At 33.8% G+C, this 27,103-nt stretch overlaps 2 protein-coding genes across 4 annotated transcripts in view; both read right to left on the reverse strand.

The window, feature by feature from the left end:
- The window catches only part of LOC116767181 (protein outspread), a 127,862-nt gene that overhangs the window by 42,577 nt on the left and 58,182 nt on the right, over positions 1 to 27,103 (reverse strand). The window lies entirely within an intron of this gene.
- Positions 6,533 to 8,878, reverse strand: LOC116767183 (leucine-rich repeat-containing protein 74A-like). The gene has a single exon (XM_032657373.2). The coding sequence runs from the start codon at positions 8,333 to 8,335 to the stop codon at positions 6,656 to 6,658; it is 1,680 nt and encodes a 559-aa protein (XP_032513264.2). The 5' UTR covers positions 8,336 to 8,878; the 3' UTR covers positions 6,533 to 6,655.

Below are 27,103 nucleotides of genomic sequence, written 5' to 3' on the forward strand. Positions count from 1 at the left end.
CTACATATGTACACAGAAGGAACAAAAAAACTTTCGCTAAATCACTTACATTTGTTTTTTACTGACCGACGATACTTTTATGTCAATATTAAGGACGTAGTTTCAGAAATGAGTAGACCACTTTAAAACTTGTATCTTTTTGATTTACATCACAGAATGATAATAGACTTTATCGTGAGGTATTAATGTTTATTTCCTGTGTTGTCGTTGTTAAGTATTAGGAACGTAAATCCAGTGCACAAAAAGCTTGGAATCTAAATCATTTGGTGAGTACAGACTTCATTTCGCAAGGAAGGTACCACTGCATGCAATGTATATGGCGTTGATAAACGTCTCTCGACTACCATCATAGAAAAAGATAACGTAAGAGATGATATGGTTTGAACAAAATATTCGCTTCAAATGATTTAAAGTGAATGTTCAATCACAAATAATAATTTTCAATATCCAGAATACTGCCTGTGTCTTAAAATGTAGACGTGACAGTATTATTTGATTATGGCCTACTTATTGTTTCTTTAAGTCGATTGTTTGACCATTTAGTCGGACCATGAACTCTGGACACTTGTTCAATGCAGATGTTTCTCAATCGGCCATTGGCAAACGTGTGGGAATGCGTGGAAATTATCTCTTCTCGTCTGTAAAACGTTAATTTCATGCACGCTATTGTATATAGTAACTTAAATTATCAAAGGAAATATGTTTTAATTCACATCTTCATTTACATATATTATTCAAATAGAATGCGACTATAAAACCGTCCTTTGAAATAATCTTAGTATAAGTGATTACTAAAAATGCTAGTATATCAACTACACTGCATCACTTTCAGTTAATTCAGTTTTTATATATCTGCTACATGGAACAGAATACCAATAGCTAATTACAATAACCAGACAGTTCGAGCATAGCCATGGAATTAAAAACAAACAATGGTAGCGCACGCGAAGACATCTGACATTTGGCGCTCACCTGCGTTTGCGTAAGACAGAACGCATAAAAAAGTCCCTTACAACAATTGTGTTAAATTTAAATGTTTATTTCTTGCAATCATTTAGTTCACATCTGACTGTGACATTTAAAAAACGGAAATATGTCACGATCTAATGTATATACGGTAGCTAATAGAGTATTTCTACATGCAAGTAATATGATTTTGCAAGTGTTTGTTATGAGTTGTAATGTTTCGAGTTGGAAATTACACCAACAACACAGACCGTGGGAGTGGACGAATGTCTTGGAGCCGTGATGGATTGAGGGTGACCATCGACGAAGACTTCCACGAGACAGGATTGAGCTACATTAAAGTCTATTTTATAATCAAAGTAAAGTTACAGTATCAATTATTAGATAACAGGGATATAAATTCAAATATGTGTTAGATACAGTATTGAAAGATGAACGTGATTTCTCTTCATGCCCGTTGTTATAAATCATGGTGTCTCTAGTCTAATCCTGTATTAGAATCGTCGGCGTCTTTGTATTGTACTCACGCTCGTCCTAAGCGTCAGCCGATACGCAATAGCCGGTAATGGAATCGATCGAATGAACATCTCTCATATAAACTAAATAACTTTAAAAGTATTCTTTGTGATCAAAAGAAATATTGACTAATTTTCAAAGCAACACGCCGCGTTTTTATTTTAAAATCTTTATGTAACCGATGGGTTCGTCTTAAATAAATATTTAGAGTGCTGATTAATTCAGGTCAATGGAGGTTTCATAAATATTGAAGAACAAGTTAATGATAGCTTGGCTTGCAGTTATGTGAGAAAGATCGTGTAAACTAGAGACAACTGGAATTGGTTGTTGTAAATAATGATTAGAGCAGTGCTAATATATATTGAGTATTACTCAGAGGCGTTACGAGTTAGTATAGTACTTTTTATATTGTTTATGAGGAAAGGATCAGACTTACAGTCGAGGCCTACAGGTTCATCTATTTATCGACATGGAAAGCAATCACTCTCGGCAAATAAATACGAAGGGGCCAACAATGTGTTAATCATTTCCCTGTGATATATTCTCTTCGCTATTTCTGATGGCCGCCCACTAATCACTATTTGCGGTGCCCTAAGGAAGTATACTTCAATGATAAGGGCAAACACTTAACACTCGTGTTTATTGTTTGTGTACTAAAGATAGAGTAAATATAGGTTCTGTTATTATTTACAACTTATAGTCACAGGCGTTTAGTGAATGTGATCTTTGTGACCCCCAAGGCAAATTGATTGAATATATATATATATATATATATATATATATATATATATATATATATTACCGATATAAGAAGTCGTTGATTTAAAATATCAAATGAGCGTAGACGGACGAGCAAGTTTCATTGCTGCCATAGCTCGCAAAATTGGCGGTGATCGATAGCGTTGAACGTGAAATATCTCAATTCATTAGTCAGCCGTAGCCCATGGTGTCGCCGCGGGTGGTACGAATTATCGCCATTGTTTGTAAATGACTTCACTGATCTTTGGTTTTAAAGGCCATTGAAAAATGTCCGCAGATCTTATTGCGACTGTGCCGATACCATGAACGTACGTTTTAAAACAACAAATTGTAATTGCTTTACTTCGCTCTCATCGATGTTTACAAGACGCGTTCGTGAACACGTCTCCAGATCAGATATGTACCCGACTTTAACTAATTGAGAGGACTCCGTGCACTGCTCTTTTAAACGTTTACTCCTTAAAATAGATCTTAAATTTTTTTTTTGTAACTTATAAGGAATTCCGTTAATTAATATATGTGGATGAGAAAAATTAGACCGAGTGCTAGGTGCCATGGGCAAGAGTGAAACTATTATAGCGACTAGTCAGTGTGTTAAAGAGCCGTTTAAGATATTTGATGGCAGTTAAAATAATACTTACTTATGGGATAGGTTCAAAACAACAGAATTTTTATTTATTACTCATGAAAAATTCTTTAGGACCGAAGGTTTTCGGAAATTGGCCACACATTACATATACGGACACCGTAAAATTCAATCTGATAAGAAATTGAATTCATTTTTGTACCTTCGCTTTTATACCGTACACAGACCATTGATTATTTTTGTTGATTTATTGCATATGAAAATCGCGTGCGCACTTTCGATTTTAAGTTATCTTTGTTACGAGATTTTTTAAAAATTGAAACGCAAAATAACATTTAACACAATACCTTGACGTATAATGGCACTTACATTTTGATTTAGATTTAAGTTAATTTGTTATTAACGTATGAGGCATATTTATTATTATCTATGTCTTCAAAACTTATCACTCTGTCTATTAGTGCATTACTTTGACCGCCTCGATGTTGACAGTTCGATAACATGGTAAGAGAAAACTTAATGTTATTGAATCAGCGCAAGTGACACGAGTGTGTGTAATGAAACCGAGTCACGTTTTAAGATGATTGATCTCAGTGTACACCACCGTCCGACTTTAAATATGAAACGTTTGGCAATATATTTGAAAGTAAAAGTAGCATCAATGACATGTGGCGAAGAAGCGACAATCACCGAATTCCTAATCAGCATCTACCCACGCTCGCTAACTTTCTATTGACTGTCGGCTTCAACGGAAATACTCGCTTTCAGTTTGCACAGGCATATTATTATTTTTCAAAAGTCGTTACTGTGTTTTGTTCTACTTTATAACCAGACGGGATCTTATAGAATAGGGTTTTGGAATGCTAAAGGATAATTATTCGAAAGATTCCCATATTAAGTGACTAACCTGATACTTTATGGGATGTATATGTTATTTAACTTTATAAGTCCTTACCGTTAGAGCATCCCGAATAATCTTATATCAGATAACTGAGGAATGAACCTCGGCGCCATTTTATTCAGAGCGTATTATCTAGAGGATTATTAGAGGGCAATAAATAATAATAAAGCAGACAAGGCCAGCTTGCGTGATGCACGCTACTACAAGCGGGATCGTCGAACAGCGACTTCAACAACACTACCTAAATGTTAATAACCTAAAAAGAGTTCGTGTTAAACAACAAATTGAGTAACTAGCAACCAGTTTGATATACTTATAGTTGTTTTTAAAACTTGGTTAATCTTAAGTCTACGGTAAGGAATTTATGTAGCATTTTGAAATATGAAAACGTTGCCAACAGTCGTAAAATAGCAATGTTTTTATGTATTAGCATCATTGGCATGCAAATCAGTTACAGAGTGATCACGGCTAAGAACTCTTTCAATCACGGATCTGTGCGTGTCATTATGCATGCCGTCCCAGCAGCAGCGGGCACTCATGTCGTGCCCCGCCTTGTCTTCGCGATGTTAATCGCTCCCTCTTTCAACTGGAACAACAAACCGCACAACACATAATGTTCTCCGAGGTAAACATAATCATTTAATCTAAAAAGCATAAATTAAATCTAAAATAAATCATAATATTTATACAAAATACAAGGCTAATATTAAAAGAATACCATTTATAAAACTTCATGATTCACTAAACTGTATCACTGTATCTTCCTATCTTAAATTGTGGTTTGTATACTTAATTGGTCGGTGTAGGGGGTAGTTTTCTTTCAGGCCATTTCCGTTCCAAATATTCTGCCAATTCTACTAAATTTATAGTTTTGTTCGTTTTCCCTTTACAGGGCCCAATAAAGCAGTTTGAAAATTCTTGAAGTAAATCTTCATCTAAAAATACTCCATTACTTCTCAATGCGCGACCAAATTCTTTAACAAGTATCGGTTCTTTATTTTCCTTACATAACTGTAATATCACTAAAGCTATATCGACTCGTGATTTCTTCGTTTGCTTACATAATTTATCGGCTCTGTTTAAAACTATCTCTCGCATGTCGCTAAGTTCTGGTACGAATCGAGATTTAACACCTCCCCATGTTATAACTGTATTTTTACGATTTTTTAATGACATAATTTCTCTTCTGCATCTCAGAAATTCTTTTGTAACATATACGTTATCCAGGTATAGATTTTGTAGTTTTACTTTGCTATCTTTCAAGCATAACAATATTATTAAAGCATCTTTGGGTCCTAAAGGATTGTAAGATAAATCCAAAGTGATGAGATTTTTATAGATAAACAATCCCTCTGCGATTGGATTGATCGCAACATTAGCTAGCATGTTATTATTCAAATATATATGTTTCACGTTCCTGTTACTCATGAGGTTTTTAATAGCATTTCCTATGCGAAGACCGCTTAATGAGTTCCACGATAAGTTTAACTCTACGAATGAAGGATTTTGGGAAAGCACCTTACATAGCTGAAAGATTGCATTTGGCGAAAGTATTTTGTTCCAAGATAAATCTAATTTCGTTAATCTATTATTTATTTCTAAAGCTTCTACGAGACTAATAACAGCCTTTCCTGTTAATTCATTAAAACTTAAATTAATATTGTCTACACTGGCACCAAACAAAATTGATTTTGCAAAATATTGTACGCCGATGTCTCCAAGGTGGTTTCTGCTAAGGTTTATCACACTCAAGCTACGATTTTTATGCAAATTTGCAAATAGTCTTTTTGCTCCGCCAGCTCCGATTCTACACCCATGTAGATTAAGTTCCGATAGAGTTGTGTTTTCTAAAAGCATTTCACCTAGATGGAAACATCCGTCCTCGTTAATCCAATTATCCGTTAGGTCTAATTTTGTAACACTTTTATTATAATTGAGAGCCAATGCGATAGCTCTAAATCCTTTCTGATTTATCCCATAGTATTTTAAACATATGTGATCATTTAATAGTTGAGTATAAAATCTGCGTATTGGGCTTATACCTGCTTCATCACAAATTGCAAGGTACAGTTTTTGGCCATCGTCCGGGTACTTGACTGGAGGTTCTGGGAAAAGCAGAGCTTCGATTATACCAGGATCTTTAACACCTGGATACCTATAGTATGGATGTCTTAATATTGAGCTGACAGAAAGTGGAATATACTTGGCACAAATTTCCCCACTGTCCGGTCGGTATGCCCCTTCTTCATATAGCAGTCGTTTAATATTATTTTCTGGCAGTTTTAATTCCAGTGAAGACCACTCAGACATTGGGGGCTCTAGTGATGAATCTACCTCACGAATATAGAGTATATCCACGTCGACTTTGGCCTCAGAAATATTTTCGTCTGAGGACATTTTGGTCTAAGATATAAATATCAAATACAAGCAAACGTAAATTACAAAATAAAGATTCAAAAAACCTAACGCATCGTCAAAAATGATAGATTTATGACGTAATCTCTTAACGTCATTTTTGTTTATTCTCGCTTGGACTTTCATGAGATTTATTCCGTATGAAAAAAAATTAATACAAACTATTTGTATATGTAATTTGTATTTGGTAATTAATATAAATACTAATTAATTAAAATAATTCTAGGCTCATTAAAATTTTTAAAACTTTTTCTGTAATCGATTACTATTGTAACTTATTTTTACAAATTTATTAATTTAATAAATTCTGACTAACAATGGAGCATTTGTTCGTATAGTAGCCTTGTGAAAGAATTTGATCTATGTCAAATTAAAAAACAAAATTGTATACTTGGAAGTAGATGTTTATTAAAACTGACAAATATAATCACAAACTAAAAAATAAATACGATACAAAAATATGTAAATATATCTAATAACTTTAGTAAATAGCTATAAAAAATAAATATTTTTTATTTCTTCTTCCCCTTTCCCTTCTTCTTGGGTTCGGGTTCTGGTTCCGGTTCCGGTTCAGGTTCCGGCTCGGGCTCTGGCGGAGGAGTAGGCGGCAATTTTTTGTGAGGCCATTTTCGATTAATATAATCAACTAGCAGTTTTAAACGTATTGTTTTTGTTTTAGGAGTCTTCGGACCTGGGAAAGTGTTAATAATTTCGTCTATTAAATTACTGTCAACAGGAGCCCCAGTGGCTTCTATAGCATCCTGGAATGCTTTCGCAGGCATTATGTCGTAATTGTCTTTAACCATCTGCATAACGACGAGGGAAATATCCACTTTCTGTTTCTTGCCCCTCGTCGTTAAAAATTCCATGCGATTCAATAATAAATCCCTCATATCTGGCCCTTCAGGTACGAATCCTCCTACAACACCACCATACGTTATAACAGTATTTTTTCTTGTTTTCATATTTTTTATTTGTTTTAATAATAAAAGAAATTCTCCATCGACAAATACATTTTCCATTAAAATATTTTGAACTTTCACAGCATTAAATTTCATTTTGTTTAGCACTTTTAAAGCGTCTTCTGGTGTCATAGGATTATAAGATAAATTAAGAGTGACTAATTTCTTTGCCCTACCCAAGTATCCAATGAAAATTTCAATAGCTTCTCCTGATAATTTATTATTGCTTAGATCTAACACATTCAACTTAGGGGCCCTCAAGATTTGTTTTAGAGCTGTTCCAATACGCGGACCAGACAAAGAATTCCAAGATAAATTTAATTCCTGTAAAACTTTACTTTGAGCTAGAAGCATAAGAAGGTTTACTGTCCCGACAACGGGGGCAAAAAGATTATTCCAGGAGAGATCGATATGTGTAAATTTATTGTAAGTTTCTAGAGTTTCTGAAAAGATATTAACAGATTTGCCAGAAATCCCATTGTACTTTAATAAAAGCTTCTCTAGGTCTAAGCCCCGAAAATTTGCTGCAGCAACATGTTCGAGTCCGGCATCTCTTATATCATTTCGGTTCAAATTTAAAGTTCTCAGGCCTCGGTTGAGGTGCAATCCAGAAAAAAGATTTTTGGCACCACTTGAACCAATTTTGCAACCAGACAAAACCAATTCCTTTAGTGTCGAATTTGTAGTTAGCATTTCACTTAAATGGAAGCAAGCGTCATCGTTTAAGAAGTTATCAGTCAAGATTAATGTTGTAACAGTTCTGTTATAGCGAAGTGCCATAGCCATGGCTCGAACCCCATAGGGATTAATACAATAATATCTCAGATCGATCGTGTCAGTAAGTAAATTTTTATGAAATGAGCGAACAGGGCATTGATTCATTTCTTTACACAACGCCATGTATAAATTTTGACCATCGTCTGTATAAATGACCTTTTCTTCAGGTTCCAGAAGAGATTTCTCGATACCAGGATCAAGTACAGCGGGATAGTTATAATAGAGATGTCGCAACACCGAACTGTCGGACTGAGAAATATATTTGCCGCATATTTCCCCGCTTCCAGGTGAGTAAAGCCCTTGTTCATACAAAAACCTTTTGGGATTTTCAGAAGCGTCTTCCATTACGAGAGAAGACCATTCATCCATTGGAGGTTCTTCGGAACTCTCTTCGACCACAGTCTCAAAAATTATTTCGGTCTTTGCTTCTTCTTCTGAAACATCCGAAGACATCTTCGATATTGATAATATCAAATAAAAGAATAAAAAAGTTATAAAAAATAATTATGTATTAAAAAATCTATACGCATATAAAATTGACACTGTCATTATGACATGATTTCGTATTGTGTGTCAACAAAAATGTTTTAAGGTAACAGGTGATAACAGGAGCTCTTAGGGTAAACTTCTTGGAGAAAATAAAAAGGAACACTTTTTTCGAACAGTAATAAGAAAATATCTGTAGTTTTGTTTTAAAATCTCTATACTCTTTACGGTAAAAAAATAGGTTTTTTTGTTTTAAAATGTATATCAGCTTCCAAGCAGAGTACAAGTAGTTGCAATATAATTTATGTGTAGATAGTTAAAAGGTTCGCGAGAGTATAACCGAGTTTAATTGCAACTGTCGATCGTAAGCACACGCAATTTTAAGGAATAAATGTTAAGAGATAATTGGTTGTGTGTTTACTATCTCTGTAAATCGTTAACACTTAAATGATTCTATCTAGCAACCGAGTGTATTTTTCATTATATATAATATTCTAGTTTGGCTTCTGAATTACTTTGTAGATTTATCAAAGCTAGTCTAATAACATTTTATGAAATGCAAATTTTGGCTTGTTAATTTTAGTATTTTTAATGTTATAGAAGTATTTAATTTCATCTAGATCATGTAGAAACTTTTGGACCTCGAATCTCTAGTGAAAGTAGAGCCTGAGGGCACGGAAATGAGCCAAGTGGAGGCGTTGTTGGTTCATGACGTTGAAAACATCATCACAGATAATGTGCGATAGACATCCATCAACATGCCCAGTAAATCAAGTTCAATTCAAAATTCAAGAGTGGTCGTTCAAGTACAAAAAAAAAATCGTGTTTTGATAAATAATTGATAAATTGCAAATAACATTTCAATAAAACAAGGATCCTTTAAACGTAGATTGCTTCATTCTTTCGGTGTTCGATAACAATTGCTTTTGTCTTGTCATTGCGGAATGTCTAGATAAGATTAATGCAGTTTAGCGAAACTAATCGAATTAGGGCTTGGTCGTACTCTAAATCGTCTAATTAATAGAATTTGTCTGCCTTTCCGTAGTTAACCTCGCTTTTATCCTTATCAGTTCTGTGTACAAGCCACGAATAAGCCTTTCATTGTCTCACATAATGTAAAAATCGCCACTTTCACCGGTTAACCGTTTGTAAACATTATATACTTTATGAATTTTTATGTTAAAGAATTGATATCTTTATATTTATTGCATTTTTTTTTTATCTGAACGACGTCTAAAATTGTATAGATTTTAATAAAACATGTTTCTCTAATTGAATGAGTCATAATGTCTATAGTTATGTTAATTTCGGAATTGTCTTATTTAGAGAAATGGAAAGTCAGGGCATACCTGGTATAATGAACTTGCAAAATGAACTAAATTAACATTATCTATATGTGGACTTTATCTGTATAGTTTTGATGCGGTCGCCGCTATCGGAACTGGTGACTTAGCAGATTTATATAAAATCCACCTTCTCCTTGACTTTTGGAGTTCAAATTGTATTGATGCTTTTGAGGACATCAAAAGTGACTTTTAGGAAACGTCACGATTTCGCATTTTTTTTCAAAAACAAAAGTCTAATTCAATACCACTTCTGTGTAAATTGCTTATTTATTATCTAGACTTATGGATAACTGTGGTTCCACTTTTATTTGGTTGTAAATTGATGTACAAACTATAAGAATATTATATAATTCAAACCAATTTTACTGCCCGACCTCTGTGTCCCTGACCAAACAAACCAATATTTGAAATAAGTAACGATGGTTATTTGCAAAAACTTAAGTAACTTGTAGCGTTGGACATTTAGGGGGTTCAAATATTTATATAAGCAAAGCAATAATGCTAATTGCTTACTCGGACTCAACGCGTGCACAACGCAAAAAGCCATAACCTTATACGGGTTGTTCTAAGCTATTGGCCCTCATGAATAAGACAAAAACTGACAAAAACGATACTTTTAAGGAGCCTCAGGTGTCTGATGTCGGAGTATGGTGGTACATCTGTCAAACTCAATAGATTTAAGAACATTTATCATAACTTATAATTTATGCATGTTCTCGACTATAAAGTATGATGAATATTTTGATTGTGAAGACTAAAGCAAAAAAAATATTATTTAAACATACGAGCTGTTTTAAAATTATCGATCTAATTGAATTTAATTTATTATATCCAATGCTAGACATGACCTGGTGATTATAATTTCGTTTTGACATAATGAGACATTTGTTTCGACGTGAAATCGCCTTATAATTAATTTATACAACCTTGTATTTGAATTTGCCTGTAATTATGCTGGACATTTCTATATAAAGAAATATGATTACAGTAACACAAGATTTCATTTGGACTGCGCGGCCTCGGTTGGAGGCTGTACTTCAATAACGTACGGCCTGTGTAAGTATCAGAATCACAGCCATCTCTGTTATACGATGTATAGCTTTTATTGGTATATTAAAATTATAAGGTTTCACTAAAGACGGTGAAGCTGTAACGTAGTAATACAATTACTTTCGTAAATAACCAATCGGGATTATTTATATACAAATTATTTCAAAAATACGAGAAGCAACTGAAAGTGTTTACGCATATTATCGCTTTTCGCTGGCATCACTATATAATATCTGCACGTGAGTAAAGCGCATCTAGAGAATACGTGTCTTTCAATCAATGCCTTTCATCGAAGCAAGAAAATAATTTCACATGACATCATAATAGCACTTTAATAGCACTTTCCTTGGCGGCTTGGAAAATCGCTATCACTAATCGTTACATTAACTTTACATAAAGCAAATTCCATCTATGAGATCCTCGTCGCTGCCATATAATGATTTCAATAACTGACACACTTTATAACGTCGGTAATAATTTTATGTATGATATTTTCAGTTCAATAAAAACATTTAAAAGTTAGGTGAACCCGCACTTGTTATCTGGAGCGAGGTGAAAACCATTATAAAACATATATACATTGAAACAACTGTCTAAACACAACCTTATGTACAGGTGATAGAGTACAGGATGCAACGTTAAGTGTTTTTGTGACAGCGTGGGACAGAAGTAGAGGTTACGCGTCACAACTATACTTTTATATTGATTGCTACAAAAAATTTGCTCCCAATACAACGAATTGTTAGTGTTTTGTAAGATTATAAACATTTTATGTCTGGCATACTATTTTTATTAAATAAATAACAGTTATTTGTGATTGACTCTAGTAATGAACATATGTATATATATATATATATTTAAAATATTTCAACATAAATTCTTCCTCGAACTGAATTTCGTAAATTTTGTATTATATAGATTGTGTTCGAAGTCCAAGTATATTTTTAATATGCTTAAAATGATCAGAATGTGAACAGACCTTTAAATTTTCTTTTATACTTAACTTGCATTTTTTTCAAGTCCTATTTCCTTAGGCTCAAATAACAACGAATAAACAATCTTAAAGAATATAACCTAACTATTGCAAAGACGTTTAAAACCCCGGCAACCAAATGTGAGAACCTAAATACATTACATTCAAAATTGATGCAACACGGGAGCTTAAACAGCTCGTATTAATTTTGAATGGCTTGCATATTATAATTTAAAGCTTCAATTGATAAGCATCAAAGCGCTCCGCCGCCTGCGAACACGAGGACGGCCGATGAAAGGGTTCCGAGCGCTCGATATGTATTGATATCGGCCGCAGCTGCTCCTCCGCATGCAGGAATCAATAATAACAACCTTCGGGATTGCCAAAACGAATTCCATTGACGTGCGATTAACGCGGACAAAGCGTAGGGACCCGTATCTGTTTGCTGAAATATGCTCTAATTATAGTCTTCTCACAAATATTGTATATATATCGTGGCAAAACCTCAAGCTCTTGATACATTTTTATTATTAATATTACGTATAATTTTTTACATATAATCCTTAAAATTAGGCGGAACCGTTTTTTTAAGAAGCTTCTGAATTTAATTCTTCAACATAATTTAGGATGTCCATACATTGACAGTTTAAGAGCCCCTAATAATGCCTTCCAACGTGTACTTTAGTTAAATATTAATAAATTGTAATTTTGCCTTAAATTATTGAAAACATGGAACGATCGGCAGATCTGAATATTGCAATATATTTTTATATTTCTTATCACTTAATTACAGTTTGGATTATCCAGAACAGCTATACTGACTGCACAGTTTTTGATGAGAAAATTAATGTAAATATTTGTATTATGGTATAAAATATATTTACATCTACATAGTATTAAAAATGATACTACAAGATCTAGCAAATTCTGAGAGTTCATTTTAATATTAAAATCTATTTCCATTCGATTTATTTCAAAATAAGCATTGTAAAGTGAATTTATATCCAGACGAAGTTCGATTTGACGAGCCCTGGGACTATAAAGGGCCGTACTTCATTAAAACCGCATAGCAACCTACCATAAAACTGGATCTAAAACGTACTAAAAGCACTAAAAGCTCTGAATGCGCACGCGCACCTCGTTTATATATAAGAGTAGCTCGACTAAAAATACAGTGATAATGATATACATTACAAACACTCACATTATATATTATTTCTATGATTTGAAATAGAACATTTCATTGTTGAAGTTATAAACAAAGGCGAACCAAGTCAAAACGTTCACCAAATTAGTATAGCTATGGCAAGCAATGTTAATAGTCTTAAATTAAGTTCCCCACGAGGTACCCCGTTCGTAGTCGATTGAGTCGAACCCGATCGTGCGAGGATTGCAAATTGTGTGTATAATTAGATTAATTATTATGACTGGAGTCAGTTATTTTGCACATTCGGGATCACGATCACACACTCACTTGTGATATACACACCAAAGGCGTTCCGATTTGATTAACTCACTACCGAATATATATTTTCTTCGAGCGACTTATTGAAACGAATGCAATAATTAAGATTTTTCTATGAATATAATAAGTTTATTTTCATTATAAATATCAGCTTTCATACGACGTCATAACGGCCGCGGGCTGTGCGTGCATTGTTTCCATAAATGTATTTACGACTAGAAACGTAAGAAAGCCGGCACTTTCACTAATGCTGAACGTTACTGAACATCTTGATGTGATATCATCGGACATTAATTATAACAATCGCCCGCCGGCCGCCGCCGCTAACAACTTCACCTACAGATGATATAAGAGGCTCGAATCAGATAAACGTATGGTTACAGAATTATAGAAAAAAAAAAGACTACCATTGTACTTACCTTACTTATTTTGCATATGTTAGTGAGAAATTAAACGTGATGTCCTATCATGTTTGCGAATGTGTTACCTGAAATGAAAAACACATTACTTATTTTTATATACATATATATTAACGTGCGGTATAAAATTTTATATTCCACGGATATTAATTGCGAAGTCATGTTACAAGGTCTAAATAGAATTTTAGATTAAGCAATTATGTTACACGCTCGTTAAAATATACACATGTTACTTGGACCTAATGAAAGTATGGAAGTTCCCTGTTAACCAGTAAAAGTACTCAGGTAAATGATAAGATGTATTTTGCGTACAGCGAATTAGCCTAGCTTTACGATAGGCTTTAAATAAATAGTTATGTTGTAGTTTGTTTATTGTTAATCCATGCAAACTTTTTTTTGATAACACGTTATAAATGCAGGTTTTATTGAATCAAAAAATTTATTACCAGTGAAAATTAATTGATATTATTCTTACTAAACAGACATAAATAAATTGAGTGTAAAATAATTTAAAATTTTGTAATGAATTTTTTATGAGGTTCAATGACAGGCTCATTTAAGTATAATATTTGAGTAAATTATGTTAAACGTGACATTGTTAGAATATTCCATTAGAAGGCGCTGCCCTGTGGGGCGCGTCCGTATCTTAAGAACATATGGAGAAAGTTTGTATTTAAGCAGGACTACTAGCGCTCGCTGAGTTCATAATGAGTAAAGGAAACGGTGATGCATTCTTCAGTAGGGCCGGCGGAAGGTGAAAGTAGTAAAAGTACGACGGCTTTAAAATCTCTTTCCTATGGTTGTACTTTTATTGATATAACTTTTTTGTGACTTCACCTCGGAACTATTTAGGACAGACGTCACCACCGTTTAGACGTTGCGTTCAAAACACCGTTAAAGTAACTCCTATAAGTTGGTACTATCCATACGTCTTATCCGGCCGATCGGGTCTATCGCCAAAGCTGCTTACCTATCGCCCCGGTAACATATTTCAATGCCAATTTAAGTTTCCCATATCAAATATCGTTTAGAGCCGCACCCACTATTGTGTTCCATTGACTGATCGCTTGTCAGCGCCCGACAAATCAAGATCGATTCAGATACTATTCTTAATTCGTTTCGTTGTCCCTTTTACTCCCCCCTTATCTGATAACATCTGTCTCGTTTGGAACCGTGAGCATGAACTTAGCTATCGTTTTATATTTGTCATGCTAATTTGTATTTTGGAAAGCAGATGCTGGTAAACGATCTGACATTTAACAAATATAATAAAATTCCATTGCATCTGACCTTATGTACGTTTTAATGTATATGGCCATTAGCGATATGTTAAATATAATATTATTTCAAAATGCAATATCTTTAATGTGTCGTAGTAAAAATCGCTTCAATAAATATGGGATGTAACATTTTGATGACAGATTGTAAAGCACGCTAAAGATGAGTCTATCAAAAACCTCATTGCATTATAACCGTGTATTTCAAAACGCGGAACTCAGTTCTTGGCACTTCGATACTATTTACGACGTCGTATTGTCATAATTCGCGTCGCTCGCTACATCAAAGGGTTATGCATCAATCTCTATAAACGAAACGTCCGACGACACTTGTTAGTTCTCTATTTATTGATAACGGATCGTAAGCTTTTACTGTTAATATTTAAGGAATAAATAAATACCTTTTAGCTCCATCGAGACGGTATATCGAGGACGAAATCTTTAAAGTTACTGACAAAGGGATGTCATTCTATGCGCAAATGAGAAATATCTAATGGTGTTGTTTTAATACCGCGTTCGCACAGCCCAGACCCCAGCGTAGGGCGGAAGGCACGCGCGACCTGACATTTTGTTGGATGCGCTTCACACTGACGTAACACTTTCTTGTGGCGAAATCGTTCACATTACCCATGTGTCATAAAACTTCAAGACGATTCCGCGACGTTTTCGGGATACTAGTCTTCACGGATTTAATAATTAAGACTGGTAATAAAACGTTCATTTTCATTTAATAGTATTATTACTCATCTCTGACGTCATTCATCTCAGCATGTACCTAGGGACCTGTTACTCAATCGTCTTAACAGCCATTACGGAGACTCGATTCATCTACAGACTTGGCTTTGAAATGAAAATATTTTACGCATCTCTCGACTTACACAATCGGACAATGGAAGTGAGGAGTTAACCGGCGTTGTCTAATCGACGTTTTGTTTTAAAATGGAAAGGCGATGCTTTATTGTGTGAAGTTAAAATTTATTGTGTGTTAACGGAATTCCGAAATCGAGGTTATCTTAACTTGGGACAGGCGAGAAAATACAGGAACGGGTAGAGATACCGCGACACATAGGAAATATATTTAACATGGGCATTTTATAAAACACCATGTGGCTGTTGATGTGATCGTCTCAATAAAGTAAATTATAACTCCTACTCGTTCAACAATAACAACCGTACTTTTAGTGTACTTCAATCGCACCTTATCAATTCATCGATAGAACATTTCGTAATATAGATATTGCGATGTCAAGTGAGATACAACAACACAGTCCTATAGGATAAGTATGTTTGCATAGTTTATACCATATTTATCGTTTGATAAATGAGAGTTGGTGCAGTCCGCGTGGCGCTGACTTTCACTGCCTTCAACCGAATCCGAAACCGCACTATCTATTACATTTATAATTATACAAAAATATTATTTAAAGATGAATCAGAAAAAATAATTATCATTATGAGGCATTAAATGTGTATCAGAGTATCTAACGTCAATTTCAGCTACAAAACTCGCGGGTGTAGTAAATAAATCAAACATTATCAAATATTAATGCTTCGGAACGGTTCGACAGAGTCCAACTTTCTTTACTCTAAGATCATAAATCTTCAACAGATATGAGCAGATAACGTTACATGAAAGTAAAAGCTTCAAATAATAGTCCGGTGATAGATATTAAATCATCTGGGACAATAGCGAGAGCTGTTGCATGTCTTATGTGACGTTGATGCGTAACATTTACATGGCTATTACACGAGAGAATTGTTTTTTGTATCGACTCTCGTAGAGTGACTTATATTAATAATTGAGAACATAACTTTGGTCATTTGCCTCGATAAAATCGAATCAATCCAACACACTCATAGCACAATAATACTTTACACAAATTGATAACATTTTATTTTGCCTTAAAACTTATGAAATTTAACTGTTCTTTTTTTAGAAACAAAAAAATATATTCCTATCAATAACAACTGTATGATGTTTGTGAGACAGTACGACTTTCAAACAACAGCTATAAAACTACCCGCTTGTGGTGAGACGCGGATGGTGGAAGTAGATAACCAAGTCAATCTCGATATCACCAGCCCGTGATAATCGAACATCACGAACGGACGGTCCAGATGAGAATCAGAAGATTTGAAGCAAAACACTTTCATCTGAACTGTAACTATCGGTCGCGGAGTGGAACTACATCAAAGTATAAAGTCCTGTCAGTCCACATCTGCTTACTTTCAGGTTGACTCTAAGCGATTATTAATTTCTACATTATATTAACAATGTAGTATATTCTATAGTACTCAACCTCATTACCTATCTGATTATAGTTTTAATCTTCTTTTATCTTCTTGCAAAACTAATAAATATCCAGCCGTTCTTGAAGATTAAAATTTATAGTAGCAGCTGGATTTTTAGACTCTGGCATGATTAAGAGCCGGAGTATATTCTGTAAAGCAAATTTAGTTGTTTCAAATTTTTGTTATGTTTATGGCTCGATTGTTTATAGTTCGATTAACAAATTCTTGTGACTTCATCAATTAATTGTTAGTACGAAGCTGATGTGCGGAGTAATTTTATAACATTACAATTACATAAAGGTGACGCAGATTATGAAAGAACACAAAACACAGCGTGTTATCGGAAATAGAAGACGGCTTCAATTGCTTTAACCATCGAGGTCAAGTGGAAGCTTCCTGCAATTATAACCCTTATTGTTGAGTGCAGTGCAATCAAAACAGCTTGACGGACATGATGATGCAGTAAGGTGTTCGTGACCGTACTCAGTTCATTAGGTAACCGAGGACCTATTAGTTTTTTGTCATTTATACCAAAACTTTAAAGGTCCATTAATTTAATATTTATATGACAGCTGTTGACTGTTGTTAATTTAATAAAGAAATTATCTTTTCAATGTGCTAATACAGCAGTATATCCCCAAACTGAAATCTCGGCATTTTTTTGAAAATTCCACTAGCATTTAAGTCTTTTTCAATACTGATGGCTTTATTAGGAATTCATACAAAATATAATTATAGCATAAAGAACTGTAATTTCGTATGAAATGCAAAGATTGTTTCAGAGGAATGTGTTATATTTCCGACGACCTTTTGAACGAGCGGATTCAGCAGCTGATGCAATTTATTGATTCAGTAGAGTGACGTAGCAGATACGAAGAGACTTCAGAACGAAGCCAACTGAGTCACGGTCAGGAGACAAATTTGCAAAATGACGTTCGATTGAATCCATTTATATGATAATGGATTTTGTTTGTTCGTGATTTATAAGTTTTCTGCGAATTTTCGTCGAAATACACCAAGCTGACTAAAGAAATTGCAATTTAAAACAGTTTTACTAAACGCAACCCACACTTAAGGTCCCAAAAAGACCAATTACATGTAATTTCATGTAAAATTCTCTTTTGTTTATTACGGGGTTGTTATAATTCATTAAATTTCACGCGACGCAATAACATGTATAATCCCTTCAATCATTAGCGGGAGGAATACGTGAAGGCTTTCCTGGAAAAAACGCCTTTATTCTGTTGAAACAAAGGATGAAAGCCGCATACTCATCGAAGTTTCCTTGTAATAACGATACAAATCGCGAAGGTAGCATGAGACAGTTTTAAAATTACACTCGCGCCTTGAAAAATGATCGCCGGTTTACTAATCGATGCGTTGCTTTAAAAATTATAAATAAAATGCGACATTATAATCGCCGAAGCCTTATATAACCTTCATTGATCGATCATTAACATCAAAATCGTGTCAACATTTTGATCAAACAGTTTTTTCAGTTCTAGGTTCTGTCTGCGGGAACCTAAAGTTTTTAACAACTGACACTTAACGTGTAACAAACTGCATATAATGCATCATTTAACTCAGTTTAAGGTCAAATGAATGAATCTTAACACCTACATTCATTACTGGTGGATCCGTCGGCGCCGAGAAAATAAACCACACGCAAAATACACTATGTACAATGTCACGTAGATTTACTATTAGGAAAATAATAGATTTTTATGAAAATTGTTACATGATGGATGGCTTATTAAAAATATTTTATACCACTTCTTACAAATAGTAAACACAAACATAAAATATAAGGTAGTATAAACTTTCAAAATAGAACACACTACGTTATTTTTAGCTCATATAAAAAATCTTTAAAAATAATAATGTAATATACATGTAATGAGTTAATTGAACTTTTCATTGACTCCAATCCGTGGAGCCTGACCCGTCACGCAGCACCCAAGGCCGCGCAATGTCACGACCGGGATAATTCACTGATGCGTCATGCCTACATACAGCTAAAGGTGTTGCTGTCCGTACATCAATAAAAATCAATAAATATCTTAAAGACTTGTAACAGCGTCATTTCCGGTGACATTTTCCATTTACACTTCTAATGCGGAAACCGTTAATGCGTCCCTTCATCTATTCAGAAGCGATGCTATGAGGTACTGAATAGTTTAATTGCTTATACGATGCTGGTGATTTAGATTTCCTTAATGTATTTTTTCTGAGGAATAAGGAATACGAGGAAGGGTATTGCCTTGCGAAGTTTTACTTATCCCATTGATGGTTCGTCGGTGATGAAACAGTCCACCTTAATGACTACATAAATTTATTCCAAAACAATATTCTACCGTCAATAAATAAATAAATAATATGATAATAAATATGTATACTATGTATGTACGTACTCGTATTTTAAATACAATGTATTATATTAAAGACAAAAGAGAACCTTTACATTAATAAATTAATATAATTTATTACAATATCGATGAAATCCAGCCTTAGAGGTGTGAAATATAGACGAAGGAAGCACGCGGAAATTGAGTCCTTCCATCCTTACAATAAAGAATAGAATTCTCTGCATTAAAATATATTACGAAAGAGAGGTCAAATGTTTAAAAATTTAATAAACGAAGCATTAATAGATTTTAATAATGTTTGAAGAGAAAGTTGGTATATAGATATATGTATGTCGTTGTATTATATAAGAGACGAAAACTCGTTTTGTAGTGTGTTTAATTTAATCAATTTTTAATACATTCAGTGTAACAGGTTGGATTATATCATAGCTCGTGAAGTGGAATTTATGTTTATTTAGATTTGTTTGTTTTCTATTACATTAATTTTGAAAAAACGACCTAAATTCTCATATTTCGTTACATAGTTATTAATCGCCCTTTTATAAATGAAGTTAATATTTTTAATGTATTTTTCACAGAATACCTACTTTATTAATTATGTTTAGATAGTGCTCTTTGGGCTGTTCTTAAATTGATCTCATAAAAACTAGTGGACTCATAAGAAAAGAAAAGTGTTTTATAATGAAGGCGTAACTATTTTGTCGCAAATCATTTCCAAAAATAGTTCGTAATTCATACCAAACTCATTAGTCTTGAAGTCATAGAAAAACCTCTGAAGATCGCTGAATCACTCGCTCACTCGCTCATTAATTACTAAGTTCTGCATTAATTTTATCACCTCGGACGACACTCATTATAAGAATAATTTAGCAATGCAAATCATCACCGGGTAATTCTTGAAATGTCCTTGGGACTGGATAACGCATCTCGTTCCCAGGTCCCGGGTATTGAGATGCGCTGCGCGAACACATTGCGATGCATTGCACGCTCCAATTGTTCCAGCGATGCGCTCGCGACTAAGGATTTCCATTTATATTTAATGGACTATAATCGCGGTTATGGTTCGAGTGAAATATGTTAATACAGAGATTTGATGCTATTTCTCGTTTTTTTTTTTGGATTTAAATTTCGCAACGAATTCGGCAAAACTTGATGTTTTCTGAAAGAATAATTCCTTGGCTCTTAGTATGTGTTTATATTTTAAAGGATCAGTTATTAATCATAGGTGAAATATAACTTTTAATTTAAGAAATATACGTATTATCCACATGTAGGTACTTTTTAATATATGAATTTTAAATGACTTATAGAAATTTTTGGGGTCTGCGTAGCATTTTTTGACTATTAAAAAAAATATTTAATCTAAAAGACAAATTATTATTTTAATGTTACGAATTGTAAAAACAAAACAGTACAAAACATCTCGTCTATCAGAAGTTTATTGATTGCAATACAAAGTCATGACAGTTAAGTTTATTTCCGGACCTTTAAATTAAACAGGACCCAAAGCAATAAAGACGGCCGAAGCTGTTTGGACACGCAATAAATGATAACAGCGGAAAATGTATATAATGATCAAAGTTTAAGTTCAATAACCTCGATGGGCCATTTAAATCCGTGGTTATACTTTACCAGATTGAACGAAACGTACAAAGGCAGAGACGATCCCGCCATGTAAAAGCTTTAATACGAGAGTATCCAACGTGTAATTGCTACCCGACATGTGAACTCAATCATCTGCATTTTGAAAGCCTGATCTGGAAAGGTGCAACCCTCCGCGTCAAATAAACCACATTGATGTACAGGAAACTGACCCTGGACGACCCGGTGTTAAGGCTGTGCGAAATGAAATATTAGAATTATGATTGAGATAAAATTAAATTATAAGCATTTAGAATCCTCTTATATCCTCCGCCATCAAACGGTACTCGAAGTCACTATGAATAAGTTATAAATCATCTCTTGACACGGGCACTGCTATAACGGTGAGAGATTTCGCACATGGATTAAGGCCCTGTGTGGTCGCAGGTTCGATTTTCAACGTTTTATTTGATTAATCGTCTTTCAAACACGCTAGGTCAGGAGTACCGAGGTACAAACTTTGAGAAAAAAATACATCCTTTCAAGTTCTGTACGGATATAATGCTCAGCGATATGATTGATAGCATTCACATAATATAGGAACAGAAAAAATATTCGTAATATATGTACTTGTAACGACATAATTACAATATAATTTATGGTTTGACGGTCCCAGCACTTGTTTTAATGTCAAAAATATGATGATTACCTACTTGAAATCTCCGCCGATTACAAGTAATTTAAGCCATTTAAACAAACCTAAAAGTTTAATAAAATTAATTTAATTATTTAGCTAAAAGTAATTTAACTATGAATATAAACGTAAGGTTTTGAACTTTAGGTAATGTTTCATACCTGAATGCTCAATAAAGTTCAATGAACTAATTGCTTCTACAGAAATGGCTTAAATGAAATTTTTTGCACAAAATGCAATACTCTCAGGGCGAAGTAAATTATTACAAGCAATCATAGCTTTTTATCTACTCATTTTTACTATTACTACTACTCATTTACTACTACTCATTTTTACAATCCATCTCTCGTATTATAAATGCAAAAAAAAAATTGTATATACGTGAATCTGGGTACCTACATATTTTTGTATATCGTAAGTACATAGTCGTTAAAAACAAACGAGAAGTTTAAAAGTTAAATTTTGTAGCAAATATTCTCCATAAGAGGATATCAATTATTCTGATCAGACAGATAACAGAGACCCAGTTAAATTATATCGGCACGATTAACAAGCATCACTTAAATAGTTGACTTAATTAAAACAAACATTAGGAAAACAGCCGTCGACAACTCGTTTCTGACTCACTCTCAAACTGATTTCCCTTTTTTCCATCACTTTTCATTGCAAATATAGATTTATATGAAATGTTAACCCATTGGATGTTAATCAATTGATACTTTAAAAGGCGATCAGACATCAATGATAGACACAGGTTACAAAAACAAATATTTCCTTAAACAGTCACCGCAAACTGACTAATTGTTACTGGACTTAGTGAAAGTTGCTTAACCGAAACTATTATCTTTATAAACTATTTAGGTCATGTATAGGAATATAATATTAGTTTTCAACACGTCCTTAGTTGTTATTCAAATCGGGTATAACTTTTCTAATTTTTCTGTATTCCAGCACGTGTGTATGCACGTGTGGTTTCACCGATCAATAGTTGAATAGATTGTTATTATAAGTCGTTAATATATAACACAAAAGTGTTTTTGAAAAAATCGAGAGCGTACAGCCGATCTATGTGATAACGAAGCTCTGTAATTGATACTCGAATCTCGATCGGATAAAGGTAAACAATGAGCTCTGTGTACGACGTACTAATATAGAATACCCGACATCATAACCGCTGTGACGTTCACAATTAAGATGATTTACAGCGAGACAGCACACGATGCGATTTAAATTCTCAGCTATGTAATTAAATCGTAAGAAATGTTTACGGTGAAAAAAAAAGTGTAGGTTAAGTGAAAGTTATTTATATATAATAATAATATAACGAACTGATCACAAATCGATTAACGAACGAGAACGGCTCTACAACCGGTAACGTAATTGGTATCAGCGCCGACGGAACTATTCCGATTCGAGTTTTGCGTGAAATGATTTATATTGTCGGTTAAAATTATAGAAACCGAATTGGTTCTGATCTTGTGTTCATAGCATCGGTGTAACAGGAGTCTGTTGTTATTGGAATGTCGAATTTGAAACACGTCGGTAGGCCTATCTTGTTGTAATGAGAGGATTTTTCATAGCAATATTATAAACGAGAGAGCTTTAAAATGGAAAAAAAAATTACATAACACACGGAATACTTCACGATTCTAGTTAGAAATTTTATATTAATTTTGTAATAGGTATGTTAAAATGAATTTTCTAACAAATAAACAGGTAACAATACGGTTTAATTCAGTATGTTGACGAGACATAATTCATATTTCACTGTGTCAAATTCTACGCCAATTTTAAACGAACACTTTTTATTTTTCACTCGGTAATAACATGAACACTGAACTCATACAAACGACCGCACTATTTAAATATTACGGCATATATTTTAATGTAATCAAATTTGTTTCAATAAATAACTTTCATTAAGAGTAATACAATCATCACGTATGATAGTTTTTTTCTTGACAAAGATATTATGACATCTATTTATTAGTCTTTGGGTAGTGGTTAAAAGAGACGGTAAAATTAGCTATAATAGCAGGGCCATAAATCATAAGGCTGTGAGGGAAATTTGTTACAAATGAAATCGAGTAAGTATGGGAAGTGAATCGCCAGCAATTATGTACCATTGATTGTTCTTTGTGAGAGGAAATCAATTAGTTGGTAATCGTAAGTACCGAGTGTGAGAGATATTGGATGTTGTTGAGCTTTTATTACAATCGTACCTTTCATTAATTACGAGTAGTGCAGATGATGAACGTACCTGTAACAGAAAAAGGAATGAAATTAAGAAGGTATTTAATATGTTAATATTTAAAAGACATTGTGGTTTACTACGTGTTTTACTGAGAAATATAGAAAAAAAGCCTAACGTTGGATTATATTTAGGATTTGTTTTTATCTAATCGATTATTTTAAGTTAATAAATAGCCATAACTATTTTAAACAAGGATTAAATTATTATGTTTTATATCTCAGTCGTGTGTACTAAACATTCCTAAACGGACCCAGTGAGGTACACATCTCATATTAATTTCACAACTACATATAAAACGCGGCGTTCGATCTCGGTGGGCCCTAATGGTATTATCGATGGTGATTTCCACTTGTTACAGTAAATCGAAGCGATTATAAACAAGGCATTGCCCGACTTTCCCCGGCCGCTGGTGGGTGCGGCTCGCTAAATCACCGGCACTGGATAAATCCTTGCATTCGCTGATTTATTGTAATCCTTGGATAATAAATCTAGTTTGTTTAGAGTTATGAGATGTGAATGAACCTGGAATGTATCGACAGCGGTGGAGTATCGGTGTTAGCATGGCAACACGCTCCGTGAACACAACCAGCGATGAACAATAACACCTACCACGCATATAACATACACACATTATTTATATAGTCTTACGAGATACTTGTTATTAACTTGATATTGTGATTATTATATGAAGACATGTTTTGGAGATACTGACGTTCTGATAAGCTCACTTATTTAATAGATAAAAAAACATATGACTTCAATTACGCCGTCTTATAGGACATTGAATAAATATGAAGATTAATCATATTATTAATACGTGAAGCGGAAACTTTATATCAAAGTTTAATAGAGTTGCGAGAACGAATGAATCTGGAATTTAACACATTCAACGTTTATAACACGAGAAGTTCACAGAGCTATGTTATTAATTAAAAAAAATATATTAAAAATATATTCTCATATTTAAAATTAACATTATACGTAATGATAATTCTATTCTACTATCGAATTTGAAAAATCAATTAACTTCTGTGGAATATTGACAGTTCGACGATATGTAGTGAATATACATGTATATAATACACATGTCAACTGAGAGAAGGTTACTTCACGAGTCACATAGAAACACGGCACTGGCATAACGTAGCAAACCAGTAGAAACTCACTTACAAAAACTTATCCGGAAGAGTTTAATCAGAAGCAATTACTCCATCATGATACATTACGTGATCGGCCATTATGACAGTGTAAACGTTACTGTGACAAATGGACACTTTCCCTGAGCAGGTGCTGTCCATCGTCGTGTTGAACATGAAAATTAATTATGGAAAGATTTATATGTATTAGAGGCTTTAATGTGTTGACCACGGTCATAGGAGAGCTGGAAGGTAAAAGTATTACGTTATCCGTGATGAATATATCGGAGCTGCATTACGTGACGACGTTTTAAAGCTGGCGTAAGAAAACATTAGACGCAACGATCGCATCCGATGTAGGATTTCATAGAAACATTAAGCCGCTTGATTATAAAGCTATAAAATAATCGATGATTGTTCAAAGAACAATATGAATTCTCATTTACAGCACAATCCAACGAATCGCTTCGATGTATCATACATTTATAACGTGTAGATGCGCGGGCGCAGGGATTGTTGCGAGCGTACACGTCCATATAATACGTTCAAATAAACATTTCATATTATATGAATAAGTCATAATGTAAACTCTTGATATGCAAAGACAGTTTGTCGTTTCGCTCTGAGACAGTGATACCGTCTCGTGAAAATACGGAACGATATTTTTTCGTTATAAATTTATCATCACCACAATGTAACTAATTGGATTCGCTATACTCTCGTTTGATACAATTTAATTGAATTTATTAATTCAGTTATTGCATCATGGCGCTGCTCGCGCCTACTACATCGACATTAAATTCGCTGGAAAGCGAACGCACATCCGTCCATGACTTTCAATATCGCCCGAGCCCATATAAAAAATATACAAAGATATCTCTTTAAATTGTCTGTAACGCTTTCAATAATGCTGTAATTGCATCAAATTTTCAACACTTTATATTATTTATTTTATATATTAGAGAGTAACGTGTAATAACAATGCGGAGGAGGTAATAAAAATGAAAATTTAAAAGTTTCAATTACGTCGATGTGAAGATGTTACTTTAGATACGAAATTAACGTGATGAAGTTATATTTTATTACGTTAAAACATGATAATCTGAGCAGTACTCTCGCAGAGCGTCTGTATCGCCAGATGTACAGATTTCTCTGTTAAATAATGTTGTTCGGTACATGTTGGTCGTCTCTCTGTTATGTAACCGCTTCATTACCACCGCCATATTAACATTGACGGCTGTCAATTAAACTCTCCGTGTTGTATTTAATAAGGAACACTGTGAAGTGTCACCTTGAATGCATTATTGATAATCGGTAATCTTTTATCTTTATTTTTATAGTTAATCCGATACTTTCTTTATACGTATCGTTTTAATAGGTTATGTAATTGAATTATAGTTTCGTGTACACACTAATTCATTGTTTTCTATAAATATAAATGTTTAGTTATCGTGATATGTTCTTTTTAATAGTTATTGTTTGTGCATGACCGTAATATATGATGATGTAATTCAATTAAAGATCCAAGGACTTAAATGGCACCGCTAATGGTCGGATTCTTTCCCCAACTCACCGTCGGTGATGAGGAGGTGGCCTCGCCAATAAGGCAACAGACGTGAAAGCCGAATGACAACATACACGTCTATCAAACACTTTCACTCTGATGATGGAAGCTAAAACGGGAAAAATATCCGCTAGTGATTTCTAAGAAAATTACGTGTTAAGATAATTAGCAAATTGTATAAGGCAGCTCAATGTAGTCACTTGTTCATGTTACTTACTACCGGAATCCACTTGTATTAATAAATTTATAAAAGAAACACTACTCTAATCAGTAACCTCTTAATGATGTTAAAGGAAATTATAAAAAAAAAAAAATTTA

The sequence above is a fragment of the Danaus plexippus genome (assembly GCF_018135715.1).
Source record: "Danaus plexippus chromosome 9 unlocalized genomic scaffold, MEX_DaPlex mxdp_24, whole genome shotgun sequence".
In the NCBI taxonomy this organism is placed as follows: Eukaryota; Metazoa; Arthropoda; class Insecta; order Lepidoptera; family Nymphalidae; genus Danaus; species Danaus plexippus.

Bases quoted from the DNA above. Each gene is read 5' to 3' on its own strand.
- LOC116767183 (XM_032657373.2), bottom strand. From the start codon at position 8,335: ATGTCTTCGGATGTTTCAGAAGAAGAAGCAAAGACCGAAATAATTTTT.